Consider the following 13,093-nt stretch of genomic DNA (forward strand, 5'->3'; position numbering starts at 1 on the left):
CAAGGCAATGGGGATCACACAGTTAACACATCTGTGAGGCCGTGATTTCACAATCGCGTATGTGATCGTGGTAAGTCCTGCGGCAATTCCAGTTCAAGTCAAAGATATAAGTATATGTGGCCACATCACTCCATGAGTCCACCCCAAGTTTCAGCATCTCCTACGATAAAGAATTTGCTGACTTCCATAGGCAGAGCCAAATATCCTGCCACAAAATTTTAACCCTTTGACTGGGTGCAAGAAATGTGAATACATTAAAAAAAAAAAAAAGGAATGATATCAACAGGAAACCCTGGTTGTGTGACTGCTTAGGCTGAGTAGGTGTCTTAGGTGTCTGACTTTCTGCAGCAATCCTGTCAAGAGACAGGAATGGGTGCCTAATGGTACTTATCTTACCTTCTTGGTATCCTGGATCTGTTACACAAAGTACTTATCTTACTGCTCCCTGATAACCTGATATCTACCACTTGGAATATGCCTTTTAGATATGTTCTTACACTGCCAGGCCTGGGACAAACTGACCCTCTGAAGACAGAGATGTGGAGACATCTTCAGTTTAACCGTATCTGTTGGTTACATTCATTCTTGGCCTCCATGATGTTATTAAAAGATTATGAAATGACAGTAAGTGGGTTTTTTTCTTCATCTGCTGGATGGAACTGGCAATCCCTCCCCTTCCTCTTCCCTCCTTTTTAGCTCTCCTCCCTTTTCCTGTTCCTTCTGAGACTCCAAAAGCACAGACAATAGGGAGGCGCATGCAAGTTAATAATGCTGAATTTGCGTGGGTCGTCACGGTATCATAACCACAAACTACACTGAAGACAGTGCTCAGTGTGAAGGAAGACCCCAAATAATGAGAGCAGAAGACAAAGCTTCTAAGAGCCAAGCACACCACAGGGAAGGACACCTGAAACACATCCACTTATTTTGTAGCAGAACAGCACTCCACAAAGGCCATCTGTCAAGAAACATCTCTGGACAAACACTGGAACCACAGCGCATATATCCCATAGCCTACACTGAAACATGGCCATCAAAATGATGCTGCGTGCTGGGCTCCAGTGGCTACTCAGGAGGCTACGATCTAAGAATTATGGTTCAAAGCCAGGCTGGGCAGACAAATCCAAGAGGCTCTTCCCTCCAATTAGCCAGCAGGAAGTAGAAGCATGGCTCAAGTGTAGAGTGCTACCCATGACAGATCACAAGGCTTGGGGTTCAGACAGCTTTGTTAAGGTAGCTTATTAAGTTTGGCTACTGTCAAGGGGAGAAAATGACATGAAAACCTTATCCCAATACTTCAGTTCTAAAAGCTGCATGTTACGCTAGGCGTTGGTGGCTCATGCCTGTAATCCTTGTTACAAAGGAGGCTGAGATCTGAGGACTGCAGTTCAAAACAAGCCCAGATAGAAAAACCCCCGAGAGACTCTTATCTCCAATTCACCACTCAAAAATCGGGTGGCGCTGTGGCTCAAGTGGTAAAGCACTAGCCTTGAGCAAAAGAGCTGGACAGCGCTCAGGCCCTGAGTTCAAGCCCCACGACCAAGCCCCTCCCCCACCCCAAAAAAACGCACCTTAAAAATTACAAAATTTGGGGCTGGGGATATGGCCTAGTGGCAAGAGTGCCTGCCTCGGATACACCAGGCCCTAGGTTCGATTCACCAGCACCACATATACAGAAAACGGCCAGAAGCGGCGCTGTGGCTCAAGTGGCAGAGTGCTAGCCTTGAGCGGGAAGAAGCCAGGGACAGTGCTCAGGCCCTGAGTCCAAGGCCCAGGACTGGCAAAAAAAAAAAAAAAAAATACAAAATTTAGTAATCATCATACTGCTAACAGGGAAGGTTTTTGTTTGTTTTTTTTTTTGGTATTTATTATAAAACAGAACACACTGGAGTGGGTGGCACAAATGGTCTTCAAACTACATACTAAAACAAGAAGGAAAACACCCCTTTCCAGTCCTCCAACTGCACAGGGCTGTGATTTGAACTCACTCTGTCCTTGTCATCAGCCACGTCACAGAGGACGTCATCCAGGTCGAGAATTCCTCCATCTCCATGCTCCAGGCGATGAACCTGAATCCAGTAGTTTGGATCCTAGACAAAAGAAGAGAAGTAATGACTATAACAAGGTGGCATCAACAAAAGAGAATGCAACCATTTACACTATGATAAGTTCCTGCCCATTAAAGGCCATCAACTGTATCAATATCGCGGCCGATTAAACTTTTAGGAGCAACCTGTGTCAATTTTCCATTTGTTTTTAATGACAAGAGTCATCCAATGAATACGTTTCCCATTGCCTAAGATGCTGATATATTATGATAAGAATTTAAGAACTCATTGCATAAAAAACAGTGATTTTTCTAGAATAGATTAGGCCTCCTATTGTCTAATATGTGATTACTTAGACGATCCTCTCCATGCAATCTACAGAAACAATAAAATAAGAATTAGTACCTGTAATATATCTGAAAACTCACATATTTGCTAATCTGGGGAGGGAAAAAAAGAGGTTGTACAGCCTGGTGACTCTAAGTGCCCCTTGACAAAGAAGAGGATCTTGTCAAACAGGGAACAGAATAGGCTCACAGACAAGGTGCAAGCTGAGTCTGTTTTTATAAAGACAACATTACATATGCAGGTACATGTACATATTAAAATATCTTAAAAATACCCACGAAATGAGCAGTTGTTGTTGCTAAGAAATAGGACTGGGAGACAGGAGAAAAAGGACATCATTTACATTTTTATGCACTTCAGAGTTGTATATGAAAACCATAAAATTATTTGCTCAAATTCATTGAAAATGGAATATGGTTGTCTTTGAATCTTCAGAATTACTCTTGTTCATATACACTAATGGAAATATGGTCACTTTACATCTTGCCATTAGATACTGCTCTCCTTGAATTACAGAACAGATATCAAAAAGTTCCTTTTGGGGGCTGGGAATGTGGCTTAGCAATAAAGTGCTCGCCTAGCATGCACGATTTGATTCCCCAGCACCACATAAACAGAAAAGGCTGGAAGTGGAGCTGTGGCTCATGTGGTAGAGTGCTAGCCTTGAGCAAAAGAAGCCAGGGTCAGTGCTCAGGCCCTGAGTTCAAGCCCCAGGACTGGGGGGGAAAAAAAAAGTTCCTTTAGCACTCTTGTATCTTCCAATCTAACCAAGTGTGTTTAGTATAGCATAGAAAAAAATAGGAAGCATACTCAGGGTAAGTGACAGTTAACATTCAGATTACTCCCAGATCTGGGTACTGAGATCCATGAGGGTCATACCAGAAGCTCCACATTTTTAAGAAGCTCTCCTAGCCAATCTCTAACAAAGGATACCAGCAAATCACTAAAGTAAAACAATTATTTGCAAAAATGCCTTCCTTGTCACTTTTTAACCAGCAGAACAAGTTCAGGTTTTAACATTCAGTTATTAAACACTATATTACCATAAAAAAGTAGATAACACATCGCTTACTAAACCTCTATAAAGGGAGTCATTCATCCAGAACACCAAGCATGAGTTTGAAACTCTCCCTCTCTCTCTCTCTCTCTCCCTCTCTCTCTCTCTCTCCTGCTCATGGTTTTCACCTGGGGGGTTTATTTGACTGAACATCAATTTCTGGTTGTGATGTTACCCAGGGAGTTTCCTAAGCGGCTCTCCTCGGCCACTGTGGTCAATGCTTCAGAATGTCACTGGGAAATTTGTTGAGCAGCCACAGAACAAAGTCCCAGGGCAAACCATAGCCCGAGTTTCCAGTCTTCCCAACCAAAGAGATCAACTGTCCAAATGAAACCGTGGACTAATTAGTGTCCTGAGACACACGAGGAAAAGGTGTCCATCGGCTATCATTCTCGGGCCACCTAGAAAAGGCGGTAGGTAAGTACGATGTCACCACCAAGCAAGCTCCAGTGAAAATTAATCGACCAAAGTACTAACTTCTATTTCTAAAACACTTCTGTATACAGCAGGATAATCGCCAAAACATGGCTTATGAAAACGGTTCTGTAAGCTTCCTAAAGCTCTTCTCCCTCCCTACGAGACTGTCACCTGCAAGGGTTTGTGCAGCAATGGAGTCACCTCTTCTAAATAAATCCTCACCTAAAGGGTTCCTCGGCCTCGGGCCTACATGCTTCAGAACTGGCTGCCGCGCAATCTTTCCCTTAGCACTCTTTCCTGCACTCCAAGTCGCAAAAGCCTGGAGCCCACGCTCATCGCCCAGGCTGCTTCCGCCCAGCTGACACTGTCGAATCGTAAGTACATGGCTGTTGTTCGCCTGCATCGCCACAGGGAGTGGCGACTGTGGGGAGCTTGCCCTCCCCACCCCCACTCCTCCACCCTACGCCACACCCGGCAAACCACAAACCCCATGCCCTTCCCTGGCCCAACAATCAAGGAGGAAAAAGACAACAGGAAGCCAGAGGTGACGTCCAAGCTCAGACAAGCAACCCTCTGGCATGGCGCAGCTCAGCATCTCTCCTAGGTCACCCGGAGCGCAGGAGAGAAGCCGTCACACGAGAGAGTGCGAGCTGTGGACTCTGACCTCACACATCTAACAACACAGCGTCCCTTTTGACGAGGAGGCCTGGTGGAGGACAGGGCCCGTGAAGCCACAGAACCCCAAGAAAAAGGCCACCGTGACCAGAGAGACCTGCGCCGTGCCGTAGGGTGCTCCCAAGTGCACCCGCGTGCACGCGTGAGATTCCGAGAGCGTGACGCTGACGGCAGGCCAGAAATCACCTGCGCCGGCCGGTTCCCTCCCAGGCCTTTCTCAAACAGACCCGCACCGATGGTTTCCCAACATGTGGCCAGGCGCGCCTGTCCTCTCCGCAGTGAGCACCTCTCCCAGCCTCTGCGTGCTCGGGCACAGCCCACGGAAAGGAGAGCTGTGACGTGTTTGCTTTCAGAGAGAGGTTTGTGCTGTCAAGAGCACGCAGAGTGTGGAATCCACTCCTTAACTGCTCTGTCTCAGCCATGATGTAGAGCCGTAAGCAGGCCAGCCTCGGCACCTGCTGCGAAGCCACCAGGAAACCCGAAGCTCAAGCCGCAACCTTCCCACCGAAACCAACGCCCCTGACAATCCACTTCCCCCTGGCCAGACACCAGTTATTTCCCTCCGTATTAGATAACTGCAGGAAATGTTTCTTCATTTTATTGTGATAATAAGTGGCTATTTGAGAAAATACTGTTATTCTCAGGAATTGTGTTCTTAAAAACTTAGAACGTTAACGATGCCCGCTACTCACCGTGTTCTCTTTCTGTCTCTCACGCACACAATGCTCATGCGTGTATATATGCATGAGCAAACATACATATACACACATATTCATGTATATGCACACACATATACACATACTGCCGGGTGCTGGTGGCACACACCTGTAGTCCTAGCTATTCTGGAGACTCAGGACAGAGAGTTGTGATTTAGAACCAGCCCAGAGAGACAAAAACCTAGATACTCTTCTCTCCAAAGAGCTAGCAAAAAACTAGACATGGATGTGTGGCTCAGAGTGTCAGCCACGAGAAAAGAAGCCAAGCAAGAGCTCAAGGTCCTGCGTTCCAGGCCCCATGCTGGCAGAAAGTGGAATTCGAAGCCTTTGCTGAAGAAACACAGTCCAAAGCAGAGAGGGATCAAGGCTGTGCTTTGGAACTATCTTGTCTCCTGATTTCCTGACTCCTACCATACCTTCCACTCAACAAGCCCACCAGGGGAACTGACAAGGGACTTTAGACAACGCTCTCCACTGCTGAGCTTTTCATAATAAATTGGCAAAACCAGATTAACTTGAACCAATACACTGACCCAGGGTTGCTAAGAACAGAGAAAGCAATCACTCTTCCGTACTGCGCTTGAGCAATGGCTTGTCACACTGGCTAGCAGTAGGAGGGCTTCCCGCTGGATGGAGATGGGACTCGGGTATCACCAGGCTAAGCCAGTGCTGGGCCTTGGACTCGGGGCCTGAGCACTGCCCCTGGCTTCTTTTTGCTCAAGGCTAGCACTCTACCACTTGAGCCACAGTGCCATTTCTGTGGTGCTGAGGAATCGAACCCAGGGCTTCATGTATATGAGGCGAGCGCTCTACCACTAGGCCATATTCCCAGCAGTTGGTGCCATTCTAAAAACATGCTTACAAACGCACAAACCTATCTCTCTACCCAGTAACTTAAAATGTTGAGAAACATTTTGATTTGCAGCAATATAAAGTAGAAACCCAAGTGGATGGATACACAATGAGAAACAGATCAAGCATTCCAACCAATAAAATACTAAACATCCATTAAAATGCCATCATCGAATACTCTCGAAGGTACCATCTGTAGTTTGAATGCAGTGCCACCTCCAAGCTGCCAGTGCTTGCCTGTACGTCCCAACTTTCCAAAACAAAAATTCAAATACAGCTTTAAGATTTGCCTGTGAATGGATTTCTTCAATTCCTATTCCTTCATCTCTTATTTTCAATAATTACCACCCAACACATTTCCCACTTCTAGAGGGTCATCTCTTAAATCCTGTCCTACATCTTGCTACCATAAAAACTGTCACAAACGGTCCTTTTTATCATGTACTACGAAATATGAGTCATTCCCAGTGACTCATGCGTTCTTAAGGTCAAAACTCCAACTTCCTGAGTGGAGCACACAAAGCCCTTTCCAAGTCTGCCTTTCAAGGCTCCCCAAGTCCCAAATCCTCCCTTCGCCTCTAGACAGGCCCAACTGCCGCCTCACCGTCTCTGACCCTGGACCATTCCATTGCTGATAACTCTGCATGAACCCAGATGGGCGGCGAGGACCAAGGAGACACGAAATGCGTTGACAATTCTTCCCTCCATGTGGAGTAGGCTCTCTCCATACTTTGAACTGCCCAATTACATTTATTCCCCCAAGTCTGGTTCAAATCCCACCTCCTCTGCGATACAGGTTCCAACCCTAACATGTTTATCTGGACCACGGGTGAGTCACTTGTCTTCCCTTGCGCACACGTGGTGTTTTCTTTTCCTTGAGATAAGATCCCCAAAGGCAGGGGCCCTCTCCAGCTTTCTGCAAGCACGGAACAAAGAACAAAGCGCTGTGGTGTCTAAATGTTGCACACTAAAGGGAGAAAAATGAAAGCAACCACCCTATTGCGTACAGGAAAGAATTTACCCAAACTTTCTCCGAGAATTTAACCGCCAAACCCAAGTTCATATTCTCCTAACTAACTGCCAAGGCAAACGCCGAGGGTTAGGTGTGCCGGCCACGTTGCCCCTCATCCGCCACTCCCCCGGGCTGGCACGAGGAACACGGCGTGGTTTCTCTAGCATGCATTCCAGAAAAATGCTCAGATGTGGGCAAAGAAGAGCTCTGAACTCGCCCACTGTCGTGGGGAGGAGCCCAAACAGAAACGGAAACATCACTTATTCTCAGCCCACGGCGAGTCCCAGCCTGACTGACAGGCCTGGACGCCCAGATGGGGGCCAGTGCACCTGCAGATATTGTAGCCCAGGGAAAGGAAGGCAAGGTGAAAGGTCGCCTGGCCACGCCCCCCACCCCCCAAGCCCTGACACACATAAGAATGTGGGAGCGAGGGTTGACACGGATAGGCTGGTAGAGAGGGGCTGGAAGGAAGCGTGTCGAGGTGGTAGATACATATATATAAGATCATCAAGCTACGTCCTCAACTCCAACAGAGACCTCCAGAAGGCTGCGCCTCCACCAACTCCCAGAAGGCTGGTCCGTGATGATGTGCCCGGTCTAACCCCACCCTTCCCTCCCTTCTACCACCCTCTGTGAAGCCCGCCTTCACGCGTGAGCCCTCTCCTAACCCTCCTCGGGCAAGTGTTCAGCTTTGTAGATGCGGAGAACGAGGATCAGGAAACTCGACGTGTCCGACGCGTCGCCTCCGCAGAACCAACACCAAGGAGCAAAGCAAGAAGAGCTTAAGCTCCAGCACGACCCGGGCTTGAAAACCCACGCAATGTCCTTTAAGACACCCACACCCTTTCCAAGAGGGTCCGACAGGTTCGCCAAGGGGGTCAGTGTCGAAGGGAGAAATGGACCTTTCAGCCAAGAGAAAAAACGTCGTAAAACTAGGAGAAAAGCAAAATAAGGGCAACAACATCAAGTGGTGGGCAACACACCCGACTCACTTCAGTGTGAGGAGGTGATGCTATTCACCAGGTCGCCTCTCAAGGACAGAGTCGAGCAGCGTTTTACAGTCACGCTCGGGTAGTGATGGAGTCAACGTCAGAGGGGAACACGACGTGTGAACGCCTCAGAGGGCCGGGGGGACTCCACGGCACAGCAAAGGCGAAGACAAAAACTGCCGCATCCTGTGATGCGTCTCAGAGCTGACAAACATGCACACTGTCTTATACGTATGAAAGAAGTAACCCCCCTGCCAAAAAATTCTAAACGACCCTTCAAGTACCCACCCAGCCTACCAGAAGAAAACCTACCCGAGGGCTTGCTCTCTAGCCAGCAAACGAGAGGCTGACTCAGACAGAAAGGAATTCTTCTGACCGGGAAAAAAAACCTCGCTGAAATATGATAAACGATCCATGCCTCTGAATTCAAAGACAAACAAAAACAAACTCGAAGCAGCGCCTATGGAACTCGTCACATTACTTAATCCAAAATCCACCCCCGGATTCTTTTCCCTTCTTAAAGAAATTCTCTCAAATTACTTAATGACCCCTGGATAATTCCTTACACCTGGCCACACTGAACGCAACTGAATCAGACGGGATGCTCCTCGAACCACTGAGGAGGAGCCACAGGCAAACAGTGGTCCAGACGGACGGACGTGCGCCTACCTCCGTGTTCCTCCTCGGAAGCCCGTGCAAGCAGTTGTCCAGTTTAACCCTGTGACCCTGGCGCTGGAGTCCAGCGCAGCCCATCCTGCACGGGAGCCGGGGTAGGGTCCCACAGCACCCCATCATCATCAAGACACCAGGGAAGCCCCAAGGCGGCAGTCCCCAGACGACAGCCCCGAGAGCGTGGCTCAGATCACAACCCCGTGGAGGCCCAATGTGTCTGGACTCCTGATGCCAGAGGCGGGGCCCCTCCTCCTCCTCCCAGGACGCTCCGAGCCTCCGTATCTGCGACGGGATCTATGATGGGATCTGCAAAAGACCTGCTTCGGACACGAGGCGCTTCTCGCGTCTTGGTCACCACACTTAGCAGGCAAAGAACAGGCAACGGGGCTGCGTGACGACTTTCAGTGGGGCAAAGTGATAGAAACACAGGAAGGCTCCATGGGCTGATCGATACACAAGACGCGAATGGCTCGGTCCCTGGTCTCTTCTTGCTGCCCCAAGTCTCTCTGTGCTTGCTGACACCTCAGGGAAAGCAGCATTTCACCTTGTCTTACAACTGAGCATCCGGATGAGCCAAAGAACATCCACTGACTGTACAGCAGGCACTGGTTAGAACAGGGGTTTCAACAGCAAACATGCTACCTCAAAGACACCCCGAAACAGATGTAAACCATGTATCTTTCTTAACTACTGAAGGACGTGGCTAGCACTTATAAAGTTTTCCCTTGCAGAAATATCTGAAATTTAATTACCGACGTCCTCATTCTATTCTTTGTAAGAAATGGTGCTGAGTAGAAATAATCTCAAGGCATAACACAATGTCAGCTCTCAAACAGAAAACACTACAAGCACAAATACAACCGGTCTGCATTGTTAATCTGCTAGGATACTTGAAAATTTCAGATTTTAAAAAAAAGAAAAGCAAAGAAAAAGAAATCCTGTGTGCATGCACAGAAACAAATCAGGCCTCTGGGAACTTAAGCAAAATAGAACTATACAACTAGTTAATTAGTAAAATGGCCTACCTCAAACAACAATAAAATATCTATCTATAAAATGATCAGGTGAGGGACAAAATAGGAACTAAATGAGTCTGTCAAGTTTCGCAGGCACATGGGTAGAACAAATGGAACAAGGAACTTTAGTGACAGGGGGATCTCATGGCTGGCTGCCCTGTCTAACAGTGACCACAGAAAAGGCAATAAAACGACTCTGTGTGGTGAAGTGGCCTGACATTGCACAAGGCATTTCCTCTTTGTGGGCACTGCAGGCCTTTTGAGTAAGAAATGAAGTAGCTGAATTATGTCTGAGGTACACACTTCGCTGTACCAGTCAAACTTAAACACACTCCACATAGTTTTGTTCTAAGTATAAATAAGGTATCCTTTCCTCTCAAGGCATAACGTGATGCTGGAAACAACACAAAAGTTAAACTACTCGAACTTCCCCCCATACATTTACAAGCGTACACCTCCTTGCAGCAGCCGCGTTCTAAGCTGTGTGGATCCCGTCTACTAAGACAGGTTTCCAAACCTGACAGTCCAGTTTGCGGTGTTAGAACTGCAGGGTACACCACCCAAAGCGGGAAAACGTGCTTCGGGTAGCAGAGCCACAGCCCAGTCTGATTCCTGGGAGAGACTCCTGCCAGCGAGATTGGTGGAGACACAGGAAAGCAGTTCGTGGAGACTCCTGATGACTGATCACATCTCTACAACATGCACTTTGTATTGCAGTGAAATTGCACTTGTGGAGAGGGGATGTAGCAGGTGTAACAGCTCGTGAAGAACATGTACTCGGCTTGTACAGGCTCTGCAGTCATTCCCCAGAATCAACAACACAAAAGGGGTGAGGGGAGAAGGAAGAAGAGAAAGGGGAAGAAGAGAGAAGAAAGGAGGAAGGGATGGAGAGAGAAAGGAATGGAAGGAGGGAGAGAAGAAGTCCAAGAAGAACAACTCGTCACTGGAAGTAAACTCCTTTGAGACCCTGGGGTCTAATGCCTTCCTGGGGCAGCTCCTGTTCCCCAGGACTTCAGAGTCCACATTGGGAAGCAGGCCCCAAGAAAGCAGGAAGTTTGCTAACGAAAACCAACTTTACCGATACCCATCAAGTGGTCCAGAAGTCAGAGAACTGTGGAACACACTGAGGACAAAGGACGCTTTCATTTCACTAGGGGGGAGCCTGGAGCAGAGGCCAGGAGGCAGAAACGTGCACAGGGCGTCTGAAAAGCAGCAGCGGAGCCCGCTGGGCTCACCGGCTTCTCCTGTAGCACCCTGGTGGGCTAAGCTGGCCCTGCACACAGTCCCTGCCAGGGAGACCCTAAGCAGAGCCCTCCCGAGAGCCCTGTGAAGGTCACAAGCTCTCACACCTCCTACATCCCCCAGCCGGACGGACAGAAGCAGCAGGTCCAGACCCAAAATGTGCAGCCTCGAGAGAACAACTCGACTTTCCCATCCCAAATTCTCAAGGGTCATTTGCTTAGAGCCGCTCTCTCATCCCTACTTCATTTTCTTTTGCGTTCAACTCTTTCTGGTTAGAACTCTTATCCAAGTGGATGGACCTAGCACAAGCCAAGCGCACAGACACGAGGGCAGAGACGCCACATCTGAAATACTCAGGGACGTGATAGAGTCTGCAGGGCTCTAGGCCTTCACACACAGGGAGACCAAAGGAGGACACTCTCGGGGGAGGAGCGTGGAGGTACAGACCCTTCAGTGCCTCGGATCATCTAGAACAGTGCTCAGCAAAACGAACTCCAGGAAACGGAAACAAGACGGTTTTTTTTCTCTTTGTTGTTATTTTTGGTTTTCTTTTTCTGTCTTGTTTGTTCGTTTACCTGTCATTGGGAGGGCAAAGGGAAGCATGGAGATGGAGAGACAAAGGGTGAACGAACGCAGCAGCGGAGCTCGCTAGACACTGTGTTGAAAATGAACTGCACAACTTGTGGGTGGGGACGGGAGGGAAAATTTAGAAGTGAGGGAAGGGGTGACACTGTCCAGAAAGAAGTGTACTCGTTACCTGACTTATTTAACTGTAACCTTTCTGTATATCACCTATATAATAGCAATTGTTTAAAAAAAATTAACTCATCCTTAAATGTGTTTGTTTCTTAAAACAGTCCCTCAGAACCCTTCCTCCACTGTTGGTGTTGTGGTGCAAGTTAGTACAGCCACTCTGGAAAACAGTAGGGAGGTTCCTCAAGAAGCTCAACATAGACCTACCCTATGACCCAGCCATACCACTCCTAGGCATCTATCCTGAACAACAGGTCCCGAGATATCAAAAAGACATTTGTACTTCCATGTTTATCGCTGCAAAATTCACAATAGCTAAAATATGGAAACAACCCCCATGCCCCTCCACAGATGAATGGATCCAAAAAATATGGTACCTATACACAATGGAATACTACACAGCGATTAGAAATGATAAAATATTGTAATTCGCAGGGAAATGGTCAGAACTTGAACAAATAATGTTGAGCAAGACAAGCCTAGAACACAGAGACCAAAGGGGCATGGTCTCCTTGATATATGATTGTTGGGGGGGGGGGGGGGGAACAGTAGAGACCAGGTCTGCAAAACAACAAACTTCTTTTCAAATGGAAATTTCCACAGGTTAGGGTCAGCGACCTTACATTATGTATCTAAAACCAAACAACTACTAAACATAAAAAGGTCTAGAACAGACCTATCAGTGGATCACAATAGCTCAACAGCTATGTACACATGATCATATAAGACAAGGATAAGCAAAAACAACTCCAAGAAAAGGACACAGGAAGACTCTATTGTTGTTGTTACCTTTAAAGTTCTAGGTGAATTTCCTTTGGCGTACCCTACGTGGTTACTGTATATGATTTTGGTACACTGGCTATTGTATATATGCCTACCTGATCTAGGGAAGGGAAAGAAAAACGAGGGTGTAAGATATCACAAGAGATGTACTCACTGCCTTATTATGTAACTGTACCCCCTTTGCACAACACCTTGTCAATAAAATTTAATTTAAAAAAAAACAGTCCCTCGGTTGCATTGCAGTAGCTCTTCCTGTTTATCAAAAGCTTAAAATAAATAGCAGATCAACAAGACTAGACAAGGGAAACCTAAAACTCGTTTGACAAGTGAGGCCACAGGCATGTTCCCAAGTACAAGAGAAACCACCACCTACCTTTTTGTTAGATCTGCTCACAATCATACAGCAAGCAGGTTCTTCCGGTGCAAACTTCCACCTACGCCCCTCCAACCTTCTCCCAAGAGCTAAGACAATGTCAAGTCAACCTGAGATTTGCACCTTGAATTCCAGACTTT

At 47.4% G+C, this 13,093-nt stretch overlaps 1 protein-coding gene across 12 annotated transcripts in view; it reads right to left on the reverse strand.

The window, feature by feature from the left end:
* The window catches only part of Pard3 (par-3 family cell polarity regulator), a 553,146-nt gene that overhangs the window by 457,633 nt on the left and 82,420 nt on the right, over window positions 1–13,093 (reverse strand). For all 12 annotated transcript variants that reach the window (XM_048367966.1, XM_048367964.1, XM_048367961.1 and 9 more), the window contains exon 2: window positions 1,989–2,090. In XM_048367966.1, the coding sequence (XP_048223923.1) occupies window positions 1,989–2,090 (102 nt within the window). The remainder of the gene's footprint in view (window positions 1–1,988; window positions 2,091–13,093) is intronic.

This window comes from Perognathus longimembris, chromosome 18 (genome assembly GCF_023159225.1).
Source record: "Perognathus longimembris pacificus isolate PPM17 chromosome 18, ASM2315922v1, whole genome shotgun sequence".
NCBI lineage: Eukaryota > Metazoa > Chordata > Mammalia > Rodentia > Heteromyidae > Perognathus > Perognathus longimembris.